We start from the raw sequence: 27,918 nt of genomic DNA on the forward strand, positions 1-27,918 counted from the left end.
CGCGGGTCATGGTGAACTCCCACCTTTAGTCCTAGCTCCTGCCTACCTAGCTATTCAAAAACAATAATGTGAGTAGATCAATAGATACCACTTCAGCGGGGAGGTAAAAGATGCCCATGCAGACATGCTGGCAATTTGATCAAGAAGGCATCCACAGACAACAGGTTCCTTGGCGTGCAAAATGGAACAAGAGCACCTCCCCATGGCCAGTCGAGCACAGCCTCCAGATGCTGGAGATGGAAAGGGGGAAGCCTTTGCCTTTGTCTGTGTACTGTCTGTCTTTGTTGTTAGTTGTGTAATTGCATTTTATTTATTTATTTATCATGTCAGGAGCAAACCAAAACAGTTGTGTTGCATTAAAAACAAACAAACAAAACACAAAGTTTGCAGACTTGGTATTCTATTAAATGTCCTTTGACCAGGCCACTTGGAGTGCCTCTGGTGTCGCTGCAAGAAGGTCCTCCATTGTGCATGTGGCAGGGCTCAGGTTGCATTGCAGCAGGTGGTCTGTGGTTTGCTTTTCTCTACACACACATGTCGTGGATTCCACTTTGTAGCCCCATTTCTTAAGGTTGACTTTGCATCTCGTGGTGCCAAAGCACAGTCTGTACAATGCCTTCCAAGTCACCCAGTCTTCCTTATGCCCAGAAGGGAGTTTCTCATTTGGTATCAGCCATTGATTGAAGTTCTGGGATTGATCTTGCCACTTTTGGACTCTCGCTTGCTGAGGTGTTCCAGCGAGTGTCTCTGTAGATCTTAGAAAACTATTTCTTGATTTAAGTTGTTGGCATGCTGGCTGATACCCAAACAGCGGGTGGGCCAAAGATATCACTGCCTTGGTCCTTTCACTATTGGCTGCTACTTCCCAGCAGATGTCAGGTGGTACAATACCGGCTAAACAGTGTAATTTCTCCAGTGGTGTAGGGCGTAGACACCCCGTGATAATGCGGCATGTCTCATTAAGAGCCACATCCACTGCTTTAGCATGGTGAGATGTGTTCCACACTGGGCATGCTTACTCAGAAGCAGAGTAGCATAGCGCAAGGGCAGATGTCTTCACTGTATCTGGTTGTGATCCCCAGGTTGTGCTAGTCAGCTTTCGTATGATATTGTTTCTAGCGCCCACTTTCTGCTTGATATTCAGGCTGTGCTTCTTGTAGGTCAGAGCATGGTCCAGGGTAACTCCCAAGTATTTGGGTGTGCTGCAATGCTCCAGTGGGATTCCTTCCCAGGTAATCCTCAGAGCTCGGGATGCTTGTCTGTTCTTATGATGAAAAGCACATGTCTGTGTTTTAGATGGATTAGGAATCAGCTGGTTTTCCCTGTAATGGGCAGTAAGAGCACTAAGAGCTTCGGAGAGCTTCTGTTCAATCATCTCAAAGCTCCCTGCTTGAGCAGCAATGGCATGACCATCAGCATAGATGAAGCTCTCCGTCCCTTCTGGCAGTGGCTGGTCATTTGTGTAAATGTTGAACATGGAAGGAGCAAGCATGCTCCCCTGAGGTAGGCTGTTCTTCTGTTTTCGCCATCTGCTTCTCTGGCCCTGGAACTCAACAAAAAAGCTCCTGTTTTGTAGCAGGTTTCCTATGAGGCGGGTGAGATGGTAGTCCTTTGTGATATTATACATTTTTCTCAGGAGGAGGCGGTGGTTTACAGTATCATAAGCCGCTGACAGTTCTATGAAGACAGCTCCTGTGATCTGCTGCCTTTCAAAGCAATCTTCTATGTGCTGAGTCAGGTTCAGCACTTGCGATGTGCAGCTTTTGCCTTTCCTGAAACCAGCTTGCTGTGGAATCAGAGATGGGTCTATTTTTTCCATAATTCTATGGAAAATAAGTCTCTCCAGAACTTTGTAAAGATGGCATAACAAGGAGATTGGTCTGTAGCTTTCTGGATCATTATGGTTTTTGCCTGGCTTCAAGATGGCTATGACTTTTGCTTTCCTCCAGATTTTGGGGATCTGACAGGATGCAGTGCAGTTGTTCATCAGCTCCAGCAGCCAGCACCTTGCTTTTGGACCAAAGTTCTTAATTTGTTCCATCCATAGATCATCCAGACAAGCTGCTTTGCCATTTTTACATTTATTAAGAGCCATGTCCAATTCAGTAGACGTAAAGGGTTCATGAAGGTTGTTGTTCTCAATCCCTGGTTGTCTGGCTATTGGTTTCTTTCCTACTTTGGTGGCAAGGTTGGGTTTCCCATTCTTCAAGAGCTGGTGTGCTACCTGATCTGCTTTTATGTTGGTATGGGTATTAGTTTGTGAGGGGTCATCGCTCAGCCGTCTTAGCAGCCTCCACGCCTTCTGGCTGTTCCTGCTCATGTCGACCTCTGTGATCAGCTTTATCCACTGTTCTTTCTTGGCTTCAGAGATGGAGGACACAATGCTCTGCGCTGCCTAAAGAGTTTGTTCGCTGAATGGGTCTTCGTTGTGGAGCCTGTAAGAGATTTCCAACAAGGCAGCTGTTTCGGGAGTAATGCCCTGAAGGAAGTTGGTTCTGCAGACTCTCGGTCTAGAGGCCCATGAGAAGGTTTTTACTATTTCGATAAAATGCTCACATTCCTCAGGAATTGGTGCAACTGATATGATCATGTCATCTAACATGCCTGAGAATTTAGTCCAGTTTGCCTTTCTGAAGTTGAATCTTCGTTTAAATCGAACTTCCTGAGGCCTTATAGTTGGGAACAGTTGACATACTATTGGTTGGTGCTGTGTGTTTGGTATTGGTGGTCCCACTGATTTAGTGCATTGCTGCACAATGCTGTCACTCACTAATAAGAGGTCTGGGTTATATCCTCGGTGCCATCTCCCACTGTTGTAGGATGGTGGGAGCTTACTATCATGAATGAGTGATAGTTTGTGCAGTTCAGACCAGGAGAGGACAGCCTCTCCATTTTTATCCTCGTGAGCATAGCCCCATACACGGCTATGGCTGTTAAAGGCACCAATTATTACCGCCCTTTGGTGCCTGTCAAAGTTCTCGGGGGAGGAGAAACAAAACTCTTCATTTGGAGGCTTGTATACAGAGGTAATTGAGATGTTATTAAGCTCTACTGTTATAACCTCTATATTGTTTTCTTCAGTGTTGTGGGCACTGCTGACTTGGAGGCCTGGTTTGACAAAGACGGCGCTTCCAATCTGCGCATGTGGTCTTTCTGCTACTAAGACCATTCCTGGAACTTTTGGTCATTTCTGTTGTTTATCCCTCTGTGTTTCTTGGACACACAGCACATCACATTTCTTATTTCAGCACAGTTCATAGAGCAGTTGTTCTTTGGCAGCTGACATGCCTTCAATGTTGATTGAGTTTATTGTCATGGTTGGTCCTGAAAAGGTCTGTTGGTTGGTTTGCTTGTTTGGTTGCATGCTGCAAGTTGCTTCTGGTCGCTTCTGGAGTAAGAAAATCAGCCGAGTACAAAGACGTTGCCCAGGGGACGCCCGGATGTCTTGCAATCCTGCAAGGAGGCTTCTCTCATGTCCCCCAATAATTGCACTTAATCTTTGTCATATATGTATTCTGTAATCCGCTCTGAGTCCCCTCAGGGAGATAGAGCAGAATATAAATAAAGCATATTATTGTTATCATCATCATCATCATCATCATCATTATAGCGAAGGAAGAAGGGGTAGGTGGCTCCTTACGCATGCTTGTATCAGAGAAAACTTTGAGACAAAACTTGTGTGTGCTTTCCAAATTGTGTGTCACGACACATCAGTGTGTTGTCTGTAGTGAGTAGGTGCAATATATAGCTGTTACCAGAAACTTCCTGAGTCTATGTAAAATGAGCAACAAATCTTATATGTTACAATATATAAATGAAAGGTTTTCATGAGATATGCCGTATCCCCATATTGTTAATTATTATCATTTGTGGATGTGTCCGTATCTCTCATAAAAGGTTGGTTTAACCCCTGGTTTGCTAGTAAAACTGAATGACTATGGCAGAACAATGCATAAGCGGCTGAAGGGGAAAAGGAAGGGGCCTGAGGCTGACCGACAGTTAGGAATTGTGGGAGTTGCAGTCCAAAACACCTGGAGGCCCGAAGTTTGCCCATGGCTGTTCTAACAGGTTTGACTGATTCATCTGAGGTCAGGGAGGAGCCAGGTTGGGAAATGTTGTGCCCTGTGGTTGCGTGGATATTTCAGGAGGAAAAGAGGTGAAAAGTGAGCTTCTGGCATGGTTTTCTTGTTGGAGGGCAAAAGTGTGGTGGTAGCTCGTTCCTTGGAGGCTTTAAAACTATGAAATGGAGGAGCAATGGAGGCTGCAAATGTTAATGCAAACACGGATCCTTGGGTCAAATCCATCCCATGTGATTTCCCCCCTCCAACATGAAAACAAAGGGACAGGTTTGTTTTGGCTGTGCAAAACTCTAATGTTAATTTGTTTTGTGATTCCAGGTGAAAGACCTGACCAGATTTTTGGACCCTTCTGGCCTTGGCGTAATCAGCTTTGAAGACTTCTATCGAGGCATCTCTGCCATCAAAAATGGAGGTTAGTTTATTTATTTTTATTTTTTTACTAGCTACAACTCCCATCATGCCAGGTTAACCCTGAAAAACACAGTCAGTACATAAAGTTTGTTATGTTGGCCAAGTTTGCTCTAACTGCATCATCGGTGGGGTTCTGTGTGCTCTCTGGCTGTAGGGTAAACTACAACTCCCACTATGGTGAGTCAGTCCCCTCAAACTCCTCCAGAAAGTTGAGTTATTCATGGGGGTTCTGTGTGCCAAGTTTGGTCCAGGTCCATCTTTGATGGAGGTCGCTGTTTCTCTTGTTGTGGGTGAACTACAGAAAGGAAGGCCAGTACCTCCCCCTCCCCAAACCACTTCAGTAATCGAATTTCAGCATATTATGTATGTGTGCCAAGTTTAGGTTCACAGTCCTCTCTGGATGTAGGTGAACTACAACTCCCCCAAATCAAGGTGAATTTCCCCTAAAGACCGCCAGTATTTTTTGCTGGTGATGGGGACTTTGGTGAAGTTCAGAGTGCTCATTGATTGCAGGTGAATTATAAATCCCAGTACCTACAACTCCAAAATGTCTAGGCCAACTCCCTGCAAAATCCTTCAGTATTCAAATTTGGGCATATCAAGTATGCATGTCAAGTTTGGTCCAGATCCATCATTGTTTAGGTTCATAGTATGCTCTGGATGTAGGTGAACCACAACTCCTATAAATCCTCCAAAAGATCTCTAGTATATTTTGTTGGTCAGGAGGCTTCTGTGTGCCAAGTTAGTTCCAGATCCATTGTTGATGGATTTCAGAGAGCTCTTAGATTGCAGGTGAACCATACATCCCAGTACCTACAACTCCTATAAATCATGGTGAATTCTTCCCCAAACCTCTCTAGTATGTTCAGTTGTTGAGCAATTCCTCTATTTTCTGTGTGTCATATAAAAGAATAGGAAAGGGTTACGGGAGAGGCAGTGGACGGGGTCATGCAAATTCCACACCAATGGAGAGAATAAGAAACAACGGGATGTTTGTGGTGGAGGAAACACATAAAATCTAGTATTATATTGTCGCCAAATGAAAGCCCTTCACTTGGGTGGTGGGCAGTATGGTGTTTGTGGAGGACATTGGCAGGCCTCTTGTACATGTTCATGGCACTCTTTATAAGCTGCAATGTCATTGGGGGGAGGGCTGTTGGTGTCTCCTGAGTAATGGGCGCTACAGCTATTTGTGGAGGCAGGTGCTTGTCTTTGTAAGTGGACACCCCAGCCACACACACATACATATTTTCACTTTTATTATGTGTATATATAGATGTATGTGGATACAAGAGAACCTCTGTGGGTCAGCAAATTGGATGGAAGTCCTTCCTCTACTTCTTCAGTCCTTTGCAGTGAGACTCATCCTGACTCATTCCTCCTGGGATATTCTCAACCTTTTATTCTTCTTTTATAAAAGAGGTGGACCAAAATAAACCAAAAGGGAAAAAAAGAAAGCATGTAGGCAGTCGTTTCCTATTGAGGAGGAAATTTGTTCCCTATTTTCAGTGAGTTTGGCTAATATTGGCTTGGTGAAACTATGGTTTAGTGCAGTCTGTCGCAACTCAGGATAATCTAGAAGTTTAGAATTTCCCATACAAATATAGATTACACCCGGTAATATAATTTTTATTCTTGGGTTATAAGTATCATTTCCTAACTCATATTGCTAAAACATGGGAAAAGCAAATTAAACATCCCAAACTTTGTTTGTGCGAGAGGGATATCTTGCAGCATCTTTCGCTATAGTTTCCCAATGAATATATCACTGAGTCTCAACCAGTTCAACATGGTTTGTGTCAGCCACAGAAACAAAGTTTCTGGAGTAGAACAACTACTTTCACAGTAAGTGCCACGCAGTGAAACAGGAAAATAATACTTTCAAACCAGGAACAAAAAATGTTTCAAATTGTGTTACACAGTGTTATTTGCGAATCTCTATTTACACCATTTTCCTGATCACAGATTGTGGCTAATAACAAACTCTACTTAGTAAGCCCACTTTAAACTTGTAGAAGTTTGTTATGCTGAGCTTTGCTTGGAAGTAGGTGGTATTGTGGGAAGAAGTGCAATGCCTTGTATAGTTTCTTATCCAAAATAAGCAAAGAGCAGCATTGCTAGGATTGCTGTTGTGTGACCAGCGAAGAGTTCCTGATACTTTTCTGATCAATTTGGGTTCTTTGCCCACTTTTCCATCATGCAAATGCACCCAGAAGCCCCAGCCAGCAAATGATAAGGGCAAAGGGAATATTCATTCAGAACATCAGGAGCATATTCTGCCTCCTTTATGTGTTGGACTTCAACTCCCATCACCTCTCATTACAAGTTAACACTGACACCAAAAAAAGTGCAATTCCTGGTGATTTGGGTCTCTGACTCCTTTCAGTTTGATGCTTACAGGTCGCATGAAGCACCCAGGGTTTGCTGACTAACGTTGTGCCAGGAAGTGCCAGGTGCCATTGACAACAAATAAAACACCTTTTAAGAAACACCTGCCTTTTCTTGAGAATCTAGTGACATACATTCTCATCACCTTTCACTGCACAGTGTATCTGCATTGCAGTTTGCTTTCTCTCTCTACTGAACAAAAACTGGAAGTTGCTCTTTGGCACAGAGAGTGCATGGATGTAGCTATATTTTATAATACTATATAGTATGAAAGCTCCTTTGATGGGTGGTTGGGTGGAAACGACAACTGCAAGGGGGTGCAGATTTCTTTCTGAAGTGCATACAGCTAAATGTCTTGCACCTTGTTAAACTGCATTGTTATGAGTCTACACTGCATTTTATGAAAGTGTAGATAGGGGCAGAGAGGGTGTCTGCCTGATTTTTCTGGAATGGGAGATCCACAATGGGGATCTTTCATCCATAATTCAGTCATTCTGCAAATAGTGGAAGTGAGAGATCTCAAAGCCTGGGGCAGATTCGCACGTGGCAACGTGTTCTTCCAAGGACTTCGACTAAATTGCTTTTCAGCTTTCATGCGGAATGCAAGTGATCTTTTCAATGAATCAACTTCGCAAATTTCCAAATCCCGTGCTGGTAAAACATTTCCTGTGATAAAACAGTGCGGCCTCTCCTGGGACCAAGCCAGGCACCCCTTTCCACACTGCCAACCCCTTGGAAGGCCCTCCCCAGCCGTGTTCCTGGGGCGCCTCCTCGAGCAGCAACATGCTGGGGCCCTTGGCCCAGAACAGCAGTGGTGTGTTGTCGGCTTGCTCGCCCATGACCGGCTGCAACGCACGGCAAAGAGGAGGAGGGCGGTGCTTGGCTGACGGTGAAGGATGACAACGCCACTCCTACCTTTTTGGCGGAGGCCTCCCAGAGACAACCCCCAGGACTCCAAGGAAGAGGAAGAGGAGAAGGAAGGGAGCCAGGTACTGGGCCTTAACCCAGCCCAGAGACAAGCCCCAGTGTAAGGCCCCCCAGCGCCTGGCTCCCCTCCTCGTCCCTACATCGAGATTTTTCACTTATCGTGGAGGTTTCTGGAATGGAACCCCCGCAATAAATGAGGTAACACTGTAATAATAATAATAATAATAATAATAATAATAATAATAGTAATTGCAACATGCCACATATACCATCTGTCTGTGAGAAAGAACTGGTGGGATCACAAGCCTCAAAAAGTTACAGAAAACAAACACGTCAAACTACTATGAGACTTCTGAATTCAGACTGACAGAGTTTTGGAGCACGATACTCTTGACCTCACGATCGGAGGGAAAAAAAACAAAATATGGATCGTCGATGTTGCAGTCCCAAGTGACACCAGAATGGACAAGAAGGAACTGGAAAAGGATTTAAAGATCAAACTGCGAAGACACTGGCACAAGCCAGTCAAGATGGTCCCAGTGGGGATTGGCACACTGGGTGCAGTTCCTAAAGACCTTGGCCTGCACTTGAAAACAATCAGTGCTGACAAAATTACCATTTGTCAGCTGCAAAAGGCCACCCTATTCGGATCTGCATGCATTATTCACTGATGCATCACACAGTCCTAGACACTTGGAAAGTGTCCAACATGCAATCCAATACAAAAATAGTTTGCAACATGCTAATCTTTCTTTGTATCAGATATTATTTATTTATTTATTTGTAGACTGCCCTATCTCCCCAAAGGGAATCATGGGAAATGTTAAAAGTGTGAAAAATGCTTTAGGAATCGCACCGTTTTGCAGGGCATAAATATCAACGGTTCAGCAGGGAATTAAGTCTTTCGGTTTCCTTTGATTCCTTTTTTTTTTTTTTTGACATTTTCTAAAGTCCCCAGCAGATAAAATGCTTGACATGCTTGAAAATGTATTGGCATTGCCTGCGCAAATCCCTTCCATCTCCTCCTTTGCATACTGAAATTTTTGTTTTTGCCTTTGTAGCATGGGACTTGTGCTTTTACGTCACTCATCTCCTGATTAAGGACTGTGCAGCATAACGTTTTAGGATATTATACAAACCAAGCAAATTTGCATAATGTGCCCATCCTGTAGCATCACATTTTATTGTTGGTGTCAGTACTGAGTACAGACGGTACGCTTTTTTAAAAGACTGAAATAATGTTCCTTCCTTGCTATATCATTTTCTGCCATATGGGCTTCCATATATTCTGTCGCAGGCACAAGGATGGAAATGCATGCCTGGAAAGCTAAGCTATGCCTGAATCTCAGGACTCCCTTTGCTGGTAAAGAACTATAGCATTCATTCTGTTGAAAGCACTGCAGCAAAATATGTATGCCCAAAGAAATGCATGCATGCTTTAAAAAAAAAAAAGCTAATCTTTTACATAATTTAGGTTCTCAGTTTTACATACACTGCACTTTCTTGGATCTCTGGCAACAACAACTCAGTAAGTGCATCAAAATGTTCTTTTTACAGCGATTACCAAAAGGATTTATTTCTTTATCGTGTCAGAAGCAAATTGAGAATATAGTTATAATGTATTAAAAAAAACAAAGTTAAAAACTTGGCATTGTACTAAATGTCCTTTGACCAGAAGCTGGCCACTTGGAGTGCCTCTGGTGTTGCTGTGAGAAGGTCCTCCGTTGGGCATGTGGCGGGGCTCAGGCTGCATTGTAGTCAGTGGTCTGTGGTTCGCTCTTCTCCACACTCACATGTCATGGGCTCCACTTTGAAGCCCTGTTTCTTGAGACTGGCTCTGCATCATGATGCCAGAGTGCAGCCTGTTCAGTGCCTTCCAAGTTGCCCCATCTTCTGTGTGCCCAGGAGGGACTCTCTCATCCAGTCTCAGCCACTGATTGAGGTTCTGGATTTTAGCCTGCCACTTTTCGACTCTTGCTTGCTGAGGTGTTCCTACGAGTATCTCAGTAGATCTTGGGAAGCTATTTCTTGATTTAAGGTGCTGGCGTGCTGGCTGATACCTGAATAGAGGATGGGCCGGAGATGTTACTGCCTTGGTCCTTTCATTGCTAGCTACTGTTTCCTGACAGATGTCAGCTGGTGCAATACCAGCTAAACAATATATTTTCTCGGGTGGTGTTGGGCATCGACATCTTGTGATAATGTGGCATGTCTCATTAAGAGCCACATCCATTGTTTTGACGTAATGAGATTTATTCCACACTTGGCATGTATATTCAGCAGCAGAGTAGCAAAGTGCAAGGGCAGATGTCTTCACGGTGTCTGGTTGTGATCCCCAGGTTGTACGAAATTATTTCTAGCACCCACTTTTTTCCTGATAGTCAAGCAATTCTTCTTGTAAGTCAGAACACAGTCCAGAGTGACTCCCAGATCTTTTGGTGTGCTGCAATACTCCAGTGGAATTCTTTCCCAGGTGATCCTCAGAGGTCAAGATGCTTGTCTGTTCTTAAGATGAAAAACACACGCCTGCATTTTAGATGGATTAGGAGTCAGCTGGTTTTCCCTGTAATAGGCAGTAAGAGCACCTAAAGCTTTGGAGAGCTTCTGTTCAATGATTTCAAAGCTCCTTGCTTGAGCGGTGATGGCACAATTATCAGCATAGATGAATCTCTCTGTCCCTTCTGGCAGTGGTTGATCATTTGTGTAAATGTTAAACATTGATGATGGAGCCCCTGGTGGTGCAGCGGGTTAAACCGCTGAGGTGCTGAACTTGCTGACTGAAAGGTTGGTGGTTCGAATCCGGGGAGTGGGGTGAGCTGCTGCTGTTAGCCCCAACTTCTGCCACCCTAGCAGTTCAAAAACATGCAAATGTGTAGATCAGTAGGTACCCCTCCAGCGGGAAGGCAACGGCGCTCCTGCAGTCATTCTAGCCACACAACCTTGGAGGCCTCTACAGACAACGTCGGCTCTTCAGCTTAGAAATGGAGATGAGCACTACCTCCCAGAGTCAGACACGTCTAGACAATATCAAGGGGAAACCTTTACCTAAACATTGATGGAGCAAGCATGCTCCCCTAAGGCAGGCCATTCTTCTGTTTTCTCCATCTGCTTCTCTGACCAAAAAGATAGCTTCATAGCTCACAGACATTTCAGTGCAGTTCCTAAGGAGAAGTCGAAGCCATCCCGTATACATGTAAACCACATAAATAAACAGACTTCCTTTTTCACACTAAGTTTAGACATTAAAATCATGGTGCACTATTTCAGCAACTGTCTTGGAAGACAACTTTTTGGAAGCATTTTAAGGCTTCTTGAGCGTTGTTAGACATTGTTTGAAAGGAAAGTCTAGGGGTTGCGTATCTGGAAGCAGTCATGCATTGCATATACAAACGTCTTGTTCCCTATATGTTGTACTTCTGGTACATGTATGAAGCAACCCAATGAGAAAGCATTGTGTATTGAGGTGAAGAAACACAGCACTTGCATGTTTAGCAAATGGTCTTTGGCCCTTCTGTTCATACAAGGCATGGCACTCATCAAGCATCATACATAGGGCTCCTCTTAAGTATGAAAACAGACCTGTGTGAGTGTGTTTTGTTGCTGTACAAGGCAGAATATCAACCTATGCTCATTTTCTTTGGCTTCATACCCGCAGCTAGCTAGCTAGCGTAGAAATACCCATGCATGTCTAAGCTAATGTTGCAGATGATCTTGTGCATTGACCTAGTTATTTTTTCCAAGAGGAGAAATAGCAAGTTTGGGCGATGATGTCGGCTTTCTTTTATCATGGCAAACTCAAAATGAGAATGGCAGGAACTACATGAGATTGTGTTGCTTTGACACTGAAGCCCAGAGGCTCCATGGGGACAAGGAAATCGAAGACACACTTGCTCTCCCTTTTGATCCCTCCCTTTTCTCCTTTTGCTTCTCTACTCCACTAACTAGTCAGCAGCAGTAGCAACAAGCCATAGTTATGGAAGAAAGACTAGGGTTGGTTGCTTCTGGGTGATCCAGTGCGACAAGTATTAATAATATCTCATTAGGTAGATTCTGTTCTTAATAGCTCAAGGCTGAATTTCATTAGCTTCGGTGATGGATGGGACTGAACTTATTTAGCTTTGGTTATGCAGTCGTCCTTCCACATTTTCAGGTTAAGCATTCAAGGATTTGACTACACTATGTCACACGATTTTTGTTCCTGAGTTATCAATGCCATTTTCTAATTGGTTCTACAGGGTGAGGCAGCATAACTTCCTTTTTTAAAATGCGCGCCATTCAGTCGGTTGAAGTCGTAGTGGAGCGCTAGTGGTCTCGTTCAAGAGGCGGGAGTATAAAGTTTTGTCCTGACACAGTACAGTCGTCATCATGCATTGGAACAGTGAGGAGCGTGCTTTTGCCGTTGAGGCCTACTTTTCGAGTGGATTTGGAGTGGCCGCCCCACTCTCCAGATTTGGCCCCTTGTGATTTTTTTCTATGGGGTTTTTTGAAATCCCGTGTTTATGTGAACCGTCCAAGGACCCTTCAAGATTTGAAGACCAACATCCAGGAAGAAATTGCCAACATAACACCTGCTATGCTGGCAAGAGTCATGACAAACGTCAGAAATCGGTTTACTCAGTGTATGGAGAATGGGGGACGTCACCTACCTAATTTGATCTTCAAAACTACGTAAAACAAAAATTTAGGTATGCGCCTACATTATAAAAAAAAATCTGATTCATACAATGGGTTTTATTAAGTTTTGAAAAAAAGGAAGTTATGCTGCCTCACCCTGTATCATAAAAACATGGGGAAAGTTTATTAAGCTGCAAAAACTTTGTTTCTGCAGGAGGGAGATTATCCCACAGCACATTTTGCTCTAGTTTTTCAAATAATATCTGATAAGAATCTCAACCACTTAAATGAATGAATGAATGAAGCTTTATTTATATCCTGCCCCATCTCTCAAAGGAACTTGAAGCAGTGTACAACAAAACAATAACATAACATAAATAATAAAACACATAACAAGTCAAATAATTTAAAATCACCAGAATTAAAAGGTGTCATAATTAGTAAGATGGAATATAACTGAGGATTGTTACACCATTAATATAAAACTATGTTAAACTTAAGCATAGTGAAGGTAAGGTAAAGGTTTCCCCCTGACATTAAGTCCAGTCATGTCTGACTCTGGGGATTGGTGCTCACCTCCATTTCTACGCTGAAGAACTGGCATTGTCCATAGACACCTCCAAGGTCATGTGCCCAGCATGACTGCATGGAGCACCATTACCTTCCTGTTGGAGAGGTACCTATTGATCTACTCACAATTGCATGTTTTCAAACTGCTAGGTTGGCGAAAGCTGGGGCTAACCACGGGAGCTCACCCCACTCCCCGGTTTTGAACCGGCGACCTTTCAGTCAGCAAGTTCAGCAGCTCAGTGGTTTAACCCACTGCATCACCGGGTGCTCCATTAAGCATATAAAACACAAAACATAATTCATCCTGGTTTGAGGCAGCCTCAAAACAACCAAGTTTCCAGAGTATATCAACTACTTTCAAAGTAAGTACCACACAGTTAAAATGGAATATCACGTTCAAACCAGAAACAGACTTTTTTTCCCAAATTTTGTTACATAGTGTAATTACAAGAGTTTAAAGCAGGCCCTGCGAGTTCGTGGGATAAACGTGAGGAAGAAAAAGGGTGTAAATAAAAGTTTGTTGTTGTTTTCTGGAAGTGCATACTGCAGACAATTGCACTCAGACTAGAAAATGCCAAGAAAATGATTAAACGTTTAGTAAGTCTCAAATGCATACACAATATATACTGTACTTTCCTGATGTTAGCAATAGTTAGCAAGGTTTAGGGGGACACTTGTAGAGGTCATGCACCCTTAATCCCAACATACAGTGTATTTGGCGAAAGCACTCTCAACGCTGATTTGTAGGAAGCTCTCCAGAATTTCAGACAGAGAATGTGACGACGTTTTCAAAAAAACAAGAGCAGTGGGAAACAATGCACTGGTTGGGACTGGAGCCGTACTCTCCCTCCCCGCTTCATATAGGAACTGCCTAGAACAATAGATGCTTTCAGGAGTGCAAAATCAGCTGGGAGAGCATTCCCATCGCTGGCCCCTGGGAACCACATCGCATAGTTGAGAGGGTTTTGTCTAGGGGAGCCTATGGCCTGGGCAGGAAAACAGGCGAACCCACAGGGTGGCCTGTAGAGTCTCGGATAGGAAGCCTTGATGGGTTTCTGCCACTAATGAGAAAGGAGGCTTTGTGGGGAAGGCACCTTGTGCTCCTTTGGGTAGAGAATCCAGGAGCTTAGCCTATTGTGTCACAGGGACGAGCCGGCGAGGTCTCCACGGCAACCTGGAGTGTACACAATGCGCCATATGTGCCTAGGGATGGGGATGGGAGCTGCGTCGAGGAAAAATGCGATAATGAGTTGAGTGGATCACTCAACCTATGCCGAGCTTGTCTGCTCGGTATGGTTTGTGTTGGTGCACATGGGGCTTGGCGGTTCAGGACCCCTGCCGTCACCAAGGTGGAGGGCCACTGAAATGCTTTGCAGAAGAATGGCAGTTGCGGAGGGTGGATAGAGCTTTCTGGAAATTTCATGTTGACTACACACTTTTAAGACCTGTACCGTTCCGTGACACAGTAATTAGGTTTTACTCGCAAACCGTAGCCCCTTTTAAGAGATATGGGCACATACATAATTCGTAATAACAAAATGTTTGGAAACACAACGTATCTAAAGAAAAACTTTCATTTGCATATATATTTAGATATATGATTTATTGCTTATTTTGCATAAACTCATTATATTCATGTGACATGTCGACACACTGCAGCTGACACATGAATGTGTCACGACATACAGTTTGGAAAGCTCTGATTGAAAAGAACAGAAAGTGGTGTTTCTCCCTATAGCTTTTGTGACATTGAGGGTGGTAGCTTGAAAACTACTTCCTTCTCGGTTCTTAGATTTGGAAGATTTGGAATTTGCCACTGGAGATAATTTTGTACAAAACAAAAGTGGAAAGGGGCCACGTCCCAAATGCAGCCAGACCACTATTTCGGTGTGGTTTGTGTTGCTGCACATGGGGCTTTATCACTGCATCTTGTTGGTGCCGATTCACATCTACTGATAGCATTGCCTTTGTGCATCTAAACACCCATTTGTGTATTTCTTTTTCTCTCGACCACATCCAAAACCAAAATAGAGTCGCATTGTCTGCCAGCTACTTAACAGTTGTTTACAAACTCAGTTCTCTATCTGCATCTGGTGCAAACAAAGGGAGACACAGTGATGGCTGTCTTTGTTTTCAATTGCAGGGCACAAGGGCAATCCTGAGTTAGGGGCTCTATCCTAGAGTTGGAAGAGACCCCAAGGGCCATCCAGTCCAACCCCATTCTGCCGTGCAGGAAAGGCACAATCAAAGCACTCCCAACACATGTCCATCTGGATGCTTAAAAACCTCCAGAGAAGGAGATTCCACTAGACTCCCACAGAGCACAATCCACTGTCTGATCGCTGTTACCATGAGGACATTTTCCCTAGCATTTAGATGGAATTGGTTTTCCATATTTAGGGGGAATGTCTTTTCCACCCAAATATTGAAAACAGGGTGACGCCATCATTGGGTTTTCTTTAGGCGAGGAATACTCAGGTACTTTCTCTGAAATACAAGTTCCTAGTATTGATTGGATTGATCCTGCTCAGCTTCCAAGATCAGATGGGATCTCATGCCTTCTGCAGAGAAAAATGTGGTACGAATAATAATAATAATAATAATAATAATAATAATAATAATAATTCCCTATACTGTGCACACGTGTATTTCCAAAAATTGGAGGACTATGGCAAAAGAGAACAACAGCGGTAACAATAGTGTTTGGTGCTCTTGGAGGCATTCAAAGAAACCTCGAAAAACACTGAAAAAAGCCTTAATTTGGACAGAACCTCAATCCAGAAAGAAGGCAGCCCTTCTTGGAACGATGCACATTCTGTGAAAATACCTCTAATGTCCTAGACCCTTGGGAAGAGCTCAGTATTCAGAGACGAACCCTAGACACTTGAACCTAATGTGCACGTGTGCTGTATTGTTATGTACATGGAAATATGATAATATATATTGTAATGTAATAATATATGATAATATAATCATATATGCTAATATATATATAATACAATAATAATATATAATAATATACCTCTAATATCCCAGGCCCATGGAAAGAGCCCGATATTCAGAGACAAAACCCAGACACTTGGACCTAATGTGCATGTGTGCTGTGCTGCTATGTACATGTAAATTAATAATAATAATAATCAAGTCATATGAGTCCAACACAAGGACCGCAGGCTAAATCTGGCCATCTAAGACATTTCATGTGGATTGCGAGGCTTTTGCTGGCAGGGCAGTATGCAGGCAGAGGCAGTCCCCAAGTTATGAGCAAGATAGGTTCTATAGGTTTGTTCTTAAGCTGAATTTATATGAAAGCTGAAACAGGGACATTTTTAAAGTGTAGCTCCACACACACACACACACACACACACACACACACACACACTCATGCATGCTTTGGATTGCATAGGAAAGGATGAACAGCCCTGTTGGGTTTCCTTTGCTTTCTGTGCTCCTATTTTGAAGATTTCACTTCACTTTCTGTCCCTGTGATCATTGAATAATTTGTCTTGTTGAAACAAGGATTGGAGATAAAGCTTCATTGGAAACCCCTTTTCCCTGTGATAATAATAACTCTTTCAGGAGTGAATTTCCCTTCCTTCCTAGGGAGAGAAACTTCTCACTTCCTGTTGTCTCAGCTCTGTTCTTAATTAGGAGTCATTTGTAAGTCGGATCTTTGTAACTCGGGGATGGCCAGTAGTTATATTCATCCAGTCTTACAATTACAAACATCCCCTTCAAAGCAAGCATAAGGCTGATGTGGCCTTGGTGAAACTGCCTTTTGACTTTAGGGTATTTTGGCCCTTAAACAAGCAATAGGGACGTGTCATTCATCTTGTTCCAGATTAGCATGATAGCAGTAGCAACAGAACCCTGTTTCTCGCAATTTTGGTGCCAACATTTGCAAGCCCTCTAAGGAGAAGTTATTGTACCCCAGTTTGCAGAACCAGCAATATATATAAAGAAAGATGCCGGTGAGAAATCGGCTGTTTGCATGCTCGTGTTTTCAGCATGACTTATAGTGCTGCCCTCTGCCGTCACGCATCCTGGTTACGAGATCCCATTTGTCAGGACGCCATGTGTTCCACTTTGCCCATGGAAAGAAGGCTAATTCTGATAGACGAGGCATCCTTTTTTCTTTTGCAGGGAAGGGCAGTGCTGATAAGAGACAGCAACCTTCAAATGTGGAATCCTAGTTTTCACCATGACCTTTGTTTTTTGCAAGAGCATTCCTTTTTGTGGAAGAAAATCTGTTGGCTGAACCGATTCATCTCCTGGGGCAGAAAAGAGCTAATCTAGGCAGAATTAAACCAATATGACCAAGATGGTAGTGGTGGGGATGGAGAAGGGTTTTCAGATAATATACTGCCTGAGAAATCGATTTCCTATATTCTCTCTTGAATTTTTACCTAATGTCTAATTATTAGGAAACAGTTTAGATATTCCTGGCATCTGTTTCATAGAATCCTAGAGTTGGAAGAGACCTCGTGGGCCATCCAGTCCAACCCCCTGCCAAGAAGCAGGAAAATCATATTCAAAGCACCCCTGACAGATGGTCATCCACTCGGGGACAGAGAGTTCCACTGATGAACTGCTCTCACAATTAGGAAGTTCTTCCTCATGTTCAGGTGGAATCTCCTTTCTTTCCTGTAGTTTGAAGCCATTGTTTCGTGTCCTAGTCTCCAGGGCAGCAGTTTCAGTTGCTATTTTTTCCTTACTTCAAGTCCATTTTTTCTAGGGCTGTATGAATTTTTTATATCTGCTTGCATACACCCCATACCTTCCCTCGTCTGACATTAGTAATAATCTGTAGGTATAAATATAATTTGGCCTAACAAAATGTAGCAAGGAATGAATGGTAAAGCAGGACCCTGTCATTGGCAAAAGGCATGGCAGGTGGGGATGGTTCTGTGCGCATCATGCATCCAACATGGGCTTCAATGTATCTGGTTGAGCCAGCTGAAGGATGGACGCCTGAAAGAATCCCTCATTGGGAAAGGCAGTGTTTCTTTCCTGCTAGATACTATATTCAACCCTAGCCATGGTTTAATCCATTGCGTTTGCGTCCCCTTTCTTGCAGTGGATCCAGACAACCCGCTCTGCGCCATGGGCTATGATGCGCATGAAGAGGCACCTTCGGCTTGTCCAGATGAGTTTGATGACTTTGTAGCATTTGAGGTAAGTGGGGCCATGCCCCTCCGCACACTGCCAGCTCAGAGAGAGAGGTGGAGATCACACTCACATTGAGGCTTGTTTTGAAGGACCCAGGGGTACATAAGCTTAAGGTGTTTAAACACACACTTTAACTTCTTGCTATATGCTGATGACCTGATTTTATTGTCATATTCGCAAGTTGGGCTATGGAGGCTGCTGAAAAAATCTTATTCTGTTGTCATAAGAACTACCTAATTATTAATAAATTGAAGTAAAAAAATGGTATTTGGCTAATGACATAATAGACATAGATGGCTTCTGGACAGTGAACCAATTGAGCAAGTTTGCATTTTTATGTACCTAGGAGTTGTTTTTTTCTGAGTCTGGTTCCTGGCTGCCACATCATCAAAGAGCTCAGACAGAGTGAGAGTACGTTCAAATGTCCTGCTTAAATTAAAAAATCATAACCAACCAAGATCTTTAGACCCACTTCTTAAAGTATATAAGGCTTACATGGAGCTGAAGTTTGGGGCCTCAACCAGGTAGTACCATTATTAGAGCAATCTCAATCACAGTACTTACAAAGTTTTCTGGAAGTGGATAAAAGGACCCAAGCGGCCGCAATAAGAGCAGAACTGGGAGTATATACAGTTGATGCAGATATCATCATTGCAGATGTGATCAAGGTGTGTGATGCCAGTTGAAAGTCGTAGCATCCTCATCTCCATAACACCAAGGCGGCGTTCTGCCTCCTTTGTTGCCGGCCAACATTTGGCTCCATATATTGCAGCAGGCTTTACAACAGTTCAGTAGATTTTTGATTTCAGGCAATCGGGCATCTTCTTCTTGTGGAGTACACCTGCTACTGAGCGCCATTTTATCCAAGCCGTGTTAATCGGTGTGGTGACTTCATCAAAAACATTGCCATCTGAAGTGATCATTGATCCAAGATACTTGAAGGTGTTGACTTCAAGTATCTAACCTTCTCAAACTGCATTTCCCAGAATTTGGCTTACCGCCTTGTGCCGCCGCCGCCTCCTTCTCCGCATTTGTTCTCTAAAGAGATTGTGAAATAAAAAGGGATTGTTGGGAGTTGAGTCAACCCTGTGAGGTAGGCAAAATTGAGAGGAAGTAACTCCAAAGTTTACATAGTACGTTTCCTGTTATTGTTGTGGTTGCTGTTATTATTTCAAAGGCTGGATAGGTATATGTTGGATGTGTTTTGACTGTGCTTTTCTTGCCTGGCAGAATAAAAGAGGTTGGGCTCCCTCTGCCTTGTGCAAGTACTTAACGAAAAGTAACAAAGAATTCATTATATCGTTATAGTTACAATACAGACTACTAACAATTTTTTAGAAACACTTTCGAAACAATTATCCGTGCCCCCCTTATTAAATCGATTTTGGCTTAAAAATGCATATTTGCATCAACGTATATCCCTGCATTCAAGGAAACCATATGCTGGTGTGGACCGCTCCGGCGCATGCTTGGGAGTTCTGGACTCATCGCCAAACCTGGAACCCCAGATATCACTTCACTTCACTTCACTTTATTTCTTAATTAGTCTCTCTCCACCAAGGTGCTCCGAGCGACTTACAATCTAAAATAGCATTTACACAATATAAAAACATTCAACATAAAAAAATTCAACAGTGACTGTTTGGCAAATTAGATCTGATTACTTAAATGCACAACCAAACAGCCAAGTCTTGAGTGCCTTTACAAAAGGTTGCAACTCCGACATTGCTCTAATGTATGGAGGCAATGAGTTCCACAGAATTGGAGCATAAGTCAAAAAAGCTCTACGCCTTGTAGCTTCCAGGTGTACCTCCCTAGGGCCCGGTATGTATAGGAGATTTTCCTGGGTGGATCGAGGTGACCACTGATGGAGAAAAGGAATGAGGCGGTCCCTAAGATATAAAGGTCCTTGGCCATTTTGAGCTCTAAATGTCAGGATCAGTATCTTGTAAGAGATCCGATGTTCTATTGGTAGCCAATGCAGTTGTTGCAGAATCGGTGTAATATGGGATCTTATAGATGATCCCGCTAGCAGCCTGGCCACTGCATTTTGGACCATCCGAATCTTCTGGGTTGTTGACTTCGGAAGGCCGGCATATAAGGGCGTTGCAATAGTCCAGCCTCGTGGTGACTGTTGCATGGATTACTGTTGCCAATGCTTCTACCAAAAGGTAGGATGCCAATTTCCTTGCCTGACGAAGATGAAGAAAGGCCTGCTTACTTATGGTAGTGATCTGGGCCTCCATCATCAGCGATGAGTCCAACACAACCCCAAGGCTTTTAACAGTGGCAGACGGAACCAGAGCTTCCCCATCGAAATCAGGCAGAGACTGGGTTAATTCTGGTGGCTGGCCGGGCCAGAGTATCTCAGTTTTTGCAGGATTGACTTTTAGTCTGCTTGCTCGTAGCCAACTCATCACTGCTTCCAAACACAGCCTAAAGTTCTCAGGAATCGCGGTTGTTCCAGGTTCGAGACGCAAGAGTAGCTGGGTATCATCTGCATACTGGTAACACTCTATGCCAAAGCTCCGCACCAGTCCAGCAAGTGGCCGGACGTAGATGTTAAATAACGGGCGAGAGGATAGCACCCTGGGGAACTCCACAGCAAAGGCCGGAGCTCTCAGAGCTTTGGCCTAACCACTCCACCCTCTGTCTCCGGTCCCGGAGGAATGAATTGAACCATTTCAGGGCTAAACCTCGTACACCAGACATAGCCAATCGAAGAATCAGCAAGTCATGGTCCACGGTATCGAATGAAGCTGTGAGGTCCAAGAGTACCAATAGCGCTGATCTCCCTCGGTCTAACTGATGACGAATTTCGTCAGTAATAGCTACCAAGACAGTCTCTGTCCCATGACCTGGTGGCCAGGGGAGCATTTGCACAATTAAAACGTGTGTCAGCTGCACCTATACCTTGGGAAATCAGACTTGGCCACTGTAGTCCATGCTCTGGTTACATCCCGTATAGACTACTGCAATGTGCTCTATGTCGGGTTGCCTTCGAAGACTGTTCGGAAGCTTTGAATAGTCCAATGGACAGCAGCCAGGTTGATCACCGAAGCGGTGTACAGGGAGCATACATCTGTTGTCTAAAAGCATCAAATAGTTGTCATATGTAAAGCCACCTTGAGTTATTAGTTACCAAAAAGTAAATATTTTATTTACTTTATTTATTTTATTTGGGCCTCAGCAGCACTGTTGGTTGGGAGTATTTTTAAAACCCTTCATTTCCCTGCTCTCCACTACTTGTATTACATACTGTGTATGTGCAAATTAGCATCATGGTCCTTTGATTTGGGAAAAGAATAAGAATTGAGCGATCAATGCTGCCCTCTGCCGAACAATCAGTGCAATGCACACGAGCAATGAATGTATGCAGATATAATATATACACCTTCAAGTTACAGGTTGATTTATGGCAATTTTGTGAATTTCATAAGGCTTTCTCAGGCAAGGAATACTCAGGCCCCATCAACACTACCATATAATGCAATCTGAACTGCATGATGTGGTCAGTGGAGACTCATACGATGCAGATTGAACTAGATTGTTTGGGTCTACCTACACTGCCATGTAATCCAGTTCAATGCATTCTGAAACAACATTATATGGCCGTGTAGATGGGGTCTCAGAGATGGTGTTGGCATTTCTTTCCTCTGAAATAGAGCATACAGCACTTGGTATCCATTGACTGTCTCCCATCCAATTACTAACCAGCACAGTATCCAAGTCCTGGTGCTTCTAGGTACAAGAAGAAGGTTTCAATAATACTGTTTAACACGATTTCTGTTTCTGGGTTCTAAATGTCATTTCCTAATTGGTTATATCATATGAAAAATATTTATTAAACTGCAAGGACTTTGCTTTTGCAGGAGGGGCTTCCTGCAGAACATTTTGCAATAGTTTCCCAACAACTCTCATCGAGTCTCAACCCATTCAACCTAATTTTTGACAACCACAAAAACAAAGTTTCTGGAGTAGAACAACTGCTTTCAAAGTAAGGACCACACAATTAAACAGGAAATAACAGTTTCAAACCAGGAACAGAATTATTTTCAAATTTTGTTACATAGTATAATTTATGACATATAAAGGGGCCGCAGTAGCACAGCGGGTTAAATCTCCAGCTGTAGAAAATCTTGCCAACTGGAAGTTTGGCAGTTCAAAGCCATAGGTCAGGGTGAGTTCCTGCTGTTAGCCCTAGCTTCTGCCTACCTAGCAGTTCGAAAACAATAATGTGAGTAGATCATAGATACAGCTCTGGCGGGGATGAAAAAGGTGCCCAAGCAGACATGCTGGCAATTTGATCAGGAAGGCGTCCATGGACAACAGGCTCCTCGGCATGGAAAATGGAACAAGAGCACCTCCTCATGGCCGGTGTTGAGCATAGCCTCTAGATGCCAGGGATTAAAAAGAGGGAAGCCTTGCCTCTTCCTATGTACTGGTTTGCAAATTTTCAGTTCTGCATGCTTTACCCATCCACTCATGATTTTTTAAAATTGCAGCATTTGAATTCCTTTTCTCTGTTCAGCTGTTAAAATGCTGGTCCATATTTTAATTGTCCATCATACAATTAATTTGTTGTTAATTGTATAATGGCATTCAATGTTTAAAGGTTAGGTAAAGGTTTTCCCCTGACATTAAGTCCAATCATGTCTGACTCTGGGGGTTGGTGCACATCTCCATTTCTAAGCCGAAAAGCCGGCATTGTCTGTAGAAACCCCCCAAGGTCACGTAACCGGCATGATTGCATAGAGTGCCGTTACCTTATTGCCGGAGTGTTACCTATTGATCTTACATGTTTTCGAACTGCTAGGTTGGCAGAAGCTGGGGCTAACAGCGGGAGCTCATCCCACTCCTCGGATTCAAACCTGCGGCCTTTTGGCTAGCAAGTTTAGCAGCTCAGTGGTTTAACCCACTGCACCACCGGGCAATGTTTGCCATATATGCAGTCTACAATAGGCTCTGAGTCCCCTCGGGTAGATAGAGAGGAATATAAATAAAGTTTATTATTATTATTATTATTACTACTACTACTACTACTACTACTACTAGCTGTACTCGGCCACATGTTGCTGTGGCCCATTGTGGAGAGATGGGAAAGAAAGAAAAGGGGAAGAGCTGGTTTCTAAGCTATCAATACACAACTGAAGTGGCAAAGTGTCAACCTAATACAGGCCCCTTTCAGTCTCCTCGAGCCCAAAGGGTTATATGGATGTGTGGAAGGGCCCTGGGTTACCTACACTGCCATATAACCCAGTTCAAAGATATTATACAGGTGTTGTTGTTATAGACATATATATATATTTTATAGGCATATAGATATTATTATTATTTCTGGATCCCAGTAGCAGTGTGTTTGCCCTCTTTGGTTTTCCTGCCTCATAGATCTCGGCAATAGTGACTCAGATAACCTTCCCGGGTTGACATTTCGTCTTGAAATTGGCCAACCATCAAGAACACCATGTGATTCTGAGCTATGTCCCACAGTGTCCACCTTGAATTATAGTTGCTACAGACATGGAGGCATACTCTTTTATTATGAGAGATTATTATTTGTGAGTTGTATTTGTGTCCTTCTCAAGGACATCATAAGAACTATACGGATCAGACTGAAGGACTATCTAGATCTGCATTTTTTGGGGACAGTGACCAATCAGTTGTCTGATTTCCATCTGGAGGTGACTTCTCCTACGTTTTGTTCTCCATCTATTATAATCCTTGTTGCCCCTTTTCAAACCTGCACCAACTTGCCTATATCCCTTTCAAAATAATTGCACTATTTTTGTTCCTAGGTTATCACTATCATTTCCTAATTGGGTCTATCATAAAAACATGGGAAAAGTTTATTAAAGTGCAAAAATAGCAGGAGGGACATCCTGCTATAGCACTTTTTTCCCTAGTTTTCCAATGAATATGGGCCAGGTTTTAGTACAGCAGGTTAACCACCAGCTGTAGTAAATTTTGCCAATTGAAAGGTTGACAGTTCGAAGCTTGGGTTAGGGTGAGCTCCTGGCCTTTAGCCCAGCTTCTGCCTAAGCAAAATGTGAGTAGATAAATAGGTCCCGCTTAAAAGCGGGGAGGTATTTAACACCCCCATAAGGAAATGCCGGCAATTCGATCAAGGAGGAAGTTTACAACAGCACCCCCCACCACCACCACCACCACCACCACAACCACACACACACACAGTGGCTGGAACCGAGCACAAGCCTCCAAGATGCCGATGATGGGAAAAGCCTATATATCCTCTATCTATATACAATTGTCTGTCTTGTCAGTGTATAAACAGCATTGAATGTTTCCCGTATATGTGTTCTGTGATCTGTCCTGAGTCCCTTTTGGGGTGAGAAGAGCGGAATATAAATACTGTAAATAAATAAATAAATGTATATCTCATCATTGAGTCTCGACCACTTCAACAGAGTTTGTGCCACAAAGACAAAGTTTCTGGAGTAGAACAATGACTTTCAAAGTAAGTAGCACACAGTTAAACAGGAAATGACACTTTCAAACCAGGAACAGAAAATATTTCACATGTTGTTACATAGGTAAAGGTAAAGGTTGTTCCCTGACATAAAGTCCAGTCGTTTCCAACTCTTGGGGTTGGTGCTCATCTCCATTTCTAAGCCGAAGAGCCAGCATTGTCCATAGACACCTCCAAGGCCATGTGGCCGGCATGACTGCATGGAGTGCCATTACATGGTGTTATCCAAGGTTGTTTCAATGTGTAGGGCAGTATTTCTTGGCATTTTGTCTCTTACTGGATATCATTTTGTATTTTGCCTAGCTTGTTTTTCTTTCAAGGTCCTTTGGAATTATTTTCCAATGTGTTTGATACCCTCCCCAGCTTCCCTGCTTCCTGTAAAGTACACATGTGCCTTCAGGTCCCTTGTTGACTTATGGCAACCCTATGGATTTTTCATAAGGCTTTTCTTAGGCAAATGATACCCAACAGTGGTTTTTCTGTTCCTTCCTCCAAAGGACAACCGACGTGATCCATTGGTGTCTTGTCCAAATGCTAAATACTAATCAGGGCTGGCCCTGCTTCTGAGATTAGTCAGGATCAAATGCCTTTAGATACATTCAGTATAAATATTGGACATAACATACAGCTGTCCCATAAGGCTAGCTTACATGCTTTTCTTATTGCCTCCTTCTTTATCCTCATCACAACAATCCTGCAAAATAGGAAAGACAGAAAGTGACTAATTTAATGTTGCCTAATGATTTCCATGGCTCATTGGAGACTTCATTCTGAGTCTCCCAAGTTTGAATCAAAACATTCTCACTATTATGTCATGCTGACTTGGTAGCCCTGTGTAACACTGGGGGTTGATGCTCATCTCCATTTCTAAGCCAAAGAGCCAGCATTGTCCATAGATGCCTCAAAGGTCATGTTGCCCGCATGACTGCATGGAGCACTGTTACCTTCCCGCAGAAGCGGTACCTATTGATCTACTCACATTTGCATGTTTTTGAACTGCTAAGTTGGCAGAAGCTGGGGCTAACAGTGGGAGATTGCCCCACTCCCTGGATTCAAACTGCTAACCTTTCAGTCAGCAAGTTCAGCAGCTCAGCGGTTTAACCCATTGTGCCACCAGGCATTATTATTGGAAATATTGTTTCCTGTTTAACTGTACAGTCCTTACTTTGAAAGTAGTTGTTCTACTCCAGAAACTTCGTTGTTTTTGTGGCACAAACTAGGTTGAATTGGTTGAGGCCCGATGGTGAGATACTCATTGCAAAACTATCACAAAATGTACTATAGCAGGGTGTCCTTTAAAAACAAAGTTTTTGCAATTCAATAAAAAATGTCAATGTTTTTGTGATGGAACCAATTAGGAAATGGCAGTTATAACCCAGGAAATAATTCTTGTTATACGTAGTCCTCCCAGACAAACAAGACTCTTCAGCCTAGGGATGGATTACGATGGCTATTAGATCTTGGAAAATAAGGTACCGTAGTCATTTCCATACATGAACTACAAGTGTTTAATTCTCAGTAGCCCCAACCAGTATGGTTGGAGGCTGTGGAAGTTGTGGTGAAACAATGTCTGGGGATCTGCTCTTGTTTTGCTTCTGAGCTTGCAGAGATGCCGAGCTGGCCATCTTGCTGCTCTTATCGTGTCAATGTTTTATTTTCTAACAAAGTGGCAGGTACTTAATGTTCTGCTTTTGGGGCAGAAATATGTGTGTGCATGTGTATGTGTGTGTATGTATGGGGGGAAGTCAATGTTTTACAAAGTCAAACATTTGTTTTCTTAAAACAAGACAGTTAAGTACTTGGCACAGATCACAAGGATTAAGTGGACCTGGAAAGTAAAGTCCAAGCTTTCTCGGATGACTTGCTGTGCAGATGCAGAAATGTCAGATACTGTGGATTGTCTAGATCACAACTTTCCAAACCTTTCCATGCTGATGACACACTTTTTAGAGATGCATCCTTTTGTGACACAATCATTTAGTTTTACTAGCAAACTGGAGGTTAAACCAACCAATTATAAGAGTATCATGCAATATAGTATTTAATATATTGCATGACACTGGCCATCTGTCAGGGGTGCTTTGATTGTGCTTTTCCTGCCTGGCAGGGGGTTGGACTGGATGGCCCATGTGGTCCCTTCCAACTCTATTATTTTATGATTCGGTATTATATTGTATATTATATCATTAAATACGATATTTTATATATGTGTGTGTGTGTGTGTGTGTGTTCCATATATATCCTCGACATTTCTTATGCCCAGCACTTGATTCTTGTGTAATTTCCTGTATCGCATGCAATTCATCACAAACATCATTGTCAACAGATTTTCTTTTCTTAATTATAAATGTCCCCATTTTAGTGTTAATTGCTGCAACCCTTTCCACAAATTGTGCAAATTATACATTCTATAGCAGTACCAACACCTGGAAAAAGCACCAGTACCCCACTTCTGTCATGATAAAACCCCTCTGGAGTTTTGAAGTGGAGGCTGGATGGCCATCTGTTAGGAGAACTTTGACTGTGTCTTCCTTAATGGCAGAAGGGGGTTGGGCTAGATGCCCTTTGGGCAGTTCTTTAACATCTTCAGGAGCACTAGATTTGTTATAGCACTAGGTGTCTAGTATACGTGTTCAAGCATAATCTTCATCCTATAGGATCTTCAAGATTTGGGTACCTGCTCTATATAGTGGCCAAGATTGGTGATAGGAACTTAAAATGACGTCAAGATAAATTCACAAGCAGGAAGCCCTGTCTGACTGTATTATCAACAGTCATCATTGACCAACGGTGAATGGTCACACAAATATGCCGGCTGTCGGCAAGATAGTTCACACATGCACCTGGAATCCTGTTGGTGTCATATATTTGCATAATCTGCATTGGATATGTTTTGTTTCTGTGGGCCTGGCATTTCTCTTGCTCCTCCTTGAATGGGAAATCCTATTTATTTTCCATTATAAAAGAGCCCATGTTGGATCTGATTGCAGACATTCTTCAAAACTGTGTTGTCAAAGGCTTTCATGGCTGGAATCACTGGGTTGTTGCGGGTTTTCTGGGCTGTCTGGCCATGTTCCAGAAGCATTCTCTCCTGATGTTTCACCACCTCTATGGCAGGAATCCTCAAGATGTTGTGAGGGTTTATATATGTATCTGTGGAATAATGTCCATGGTGGGAGAAAGAACTCCTGTCTTATGGAGGCAAGTGTGAAGGTTGCCATTGGTCAGCTTGATTAGCACTGAATATCCTGGCAGCTTTATAAGCCTCGCTGC

General features: G+C 43.0%; 1 protein-coding gene across 5 annotated transcripts in view; it reads left to right on the plus strand.

Moving 5' to 3' along the window:
• Positions 1-27,918, plus strand: part of RAB11FIP3 (RAB11 family interacting protein 3) — a 112,778-nt gene that overhangs the window by 26,527 nt on the left and 58,333 nt on the right. For all 5 annotated transcript variants that reach the window (XM_060786226.2, XM_060786227.2, XM_060786228.2 and 2 more), the window contains 2 exons: positions 4,398-4,491; positions 18,067-18,164. In XM_060786226.2, the coding sequence (XP_060642209.2) occupies positions 4,398-4,491; positions 18,067-18,164 (192 nt within the window). The remainder of the gene's footprint in view (positions 1-4,397; positions 4,492-18,066; positions 18,165-27,918) is intronic.

This window comes from Anolis sagrei, chromosome X (assembly GCF_037176765.1).
Source record: "Anolis sagrei isolate rAnoSag1 chromosome X, rAnoSag1.mat, whole genome shotgun sequence".
NCBI classification, from domain to species: Eukaryota; Metazoa; Chordata; class Lepidosauria; order Squamata; family Dactyloidae; genus Anolis; species Anolis sagrei.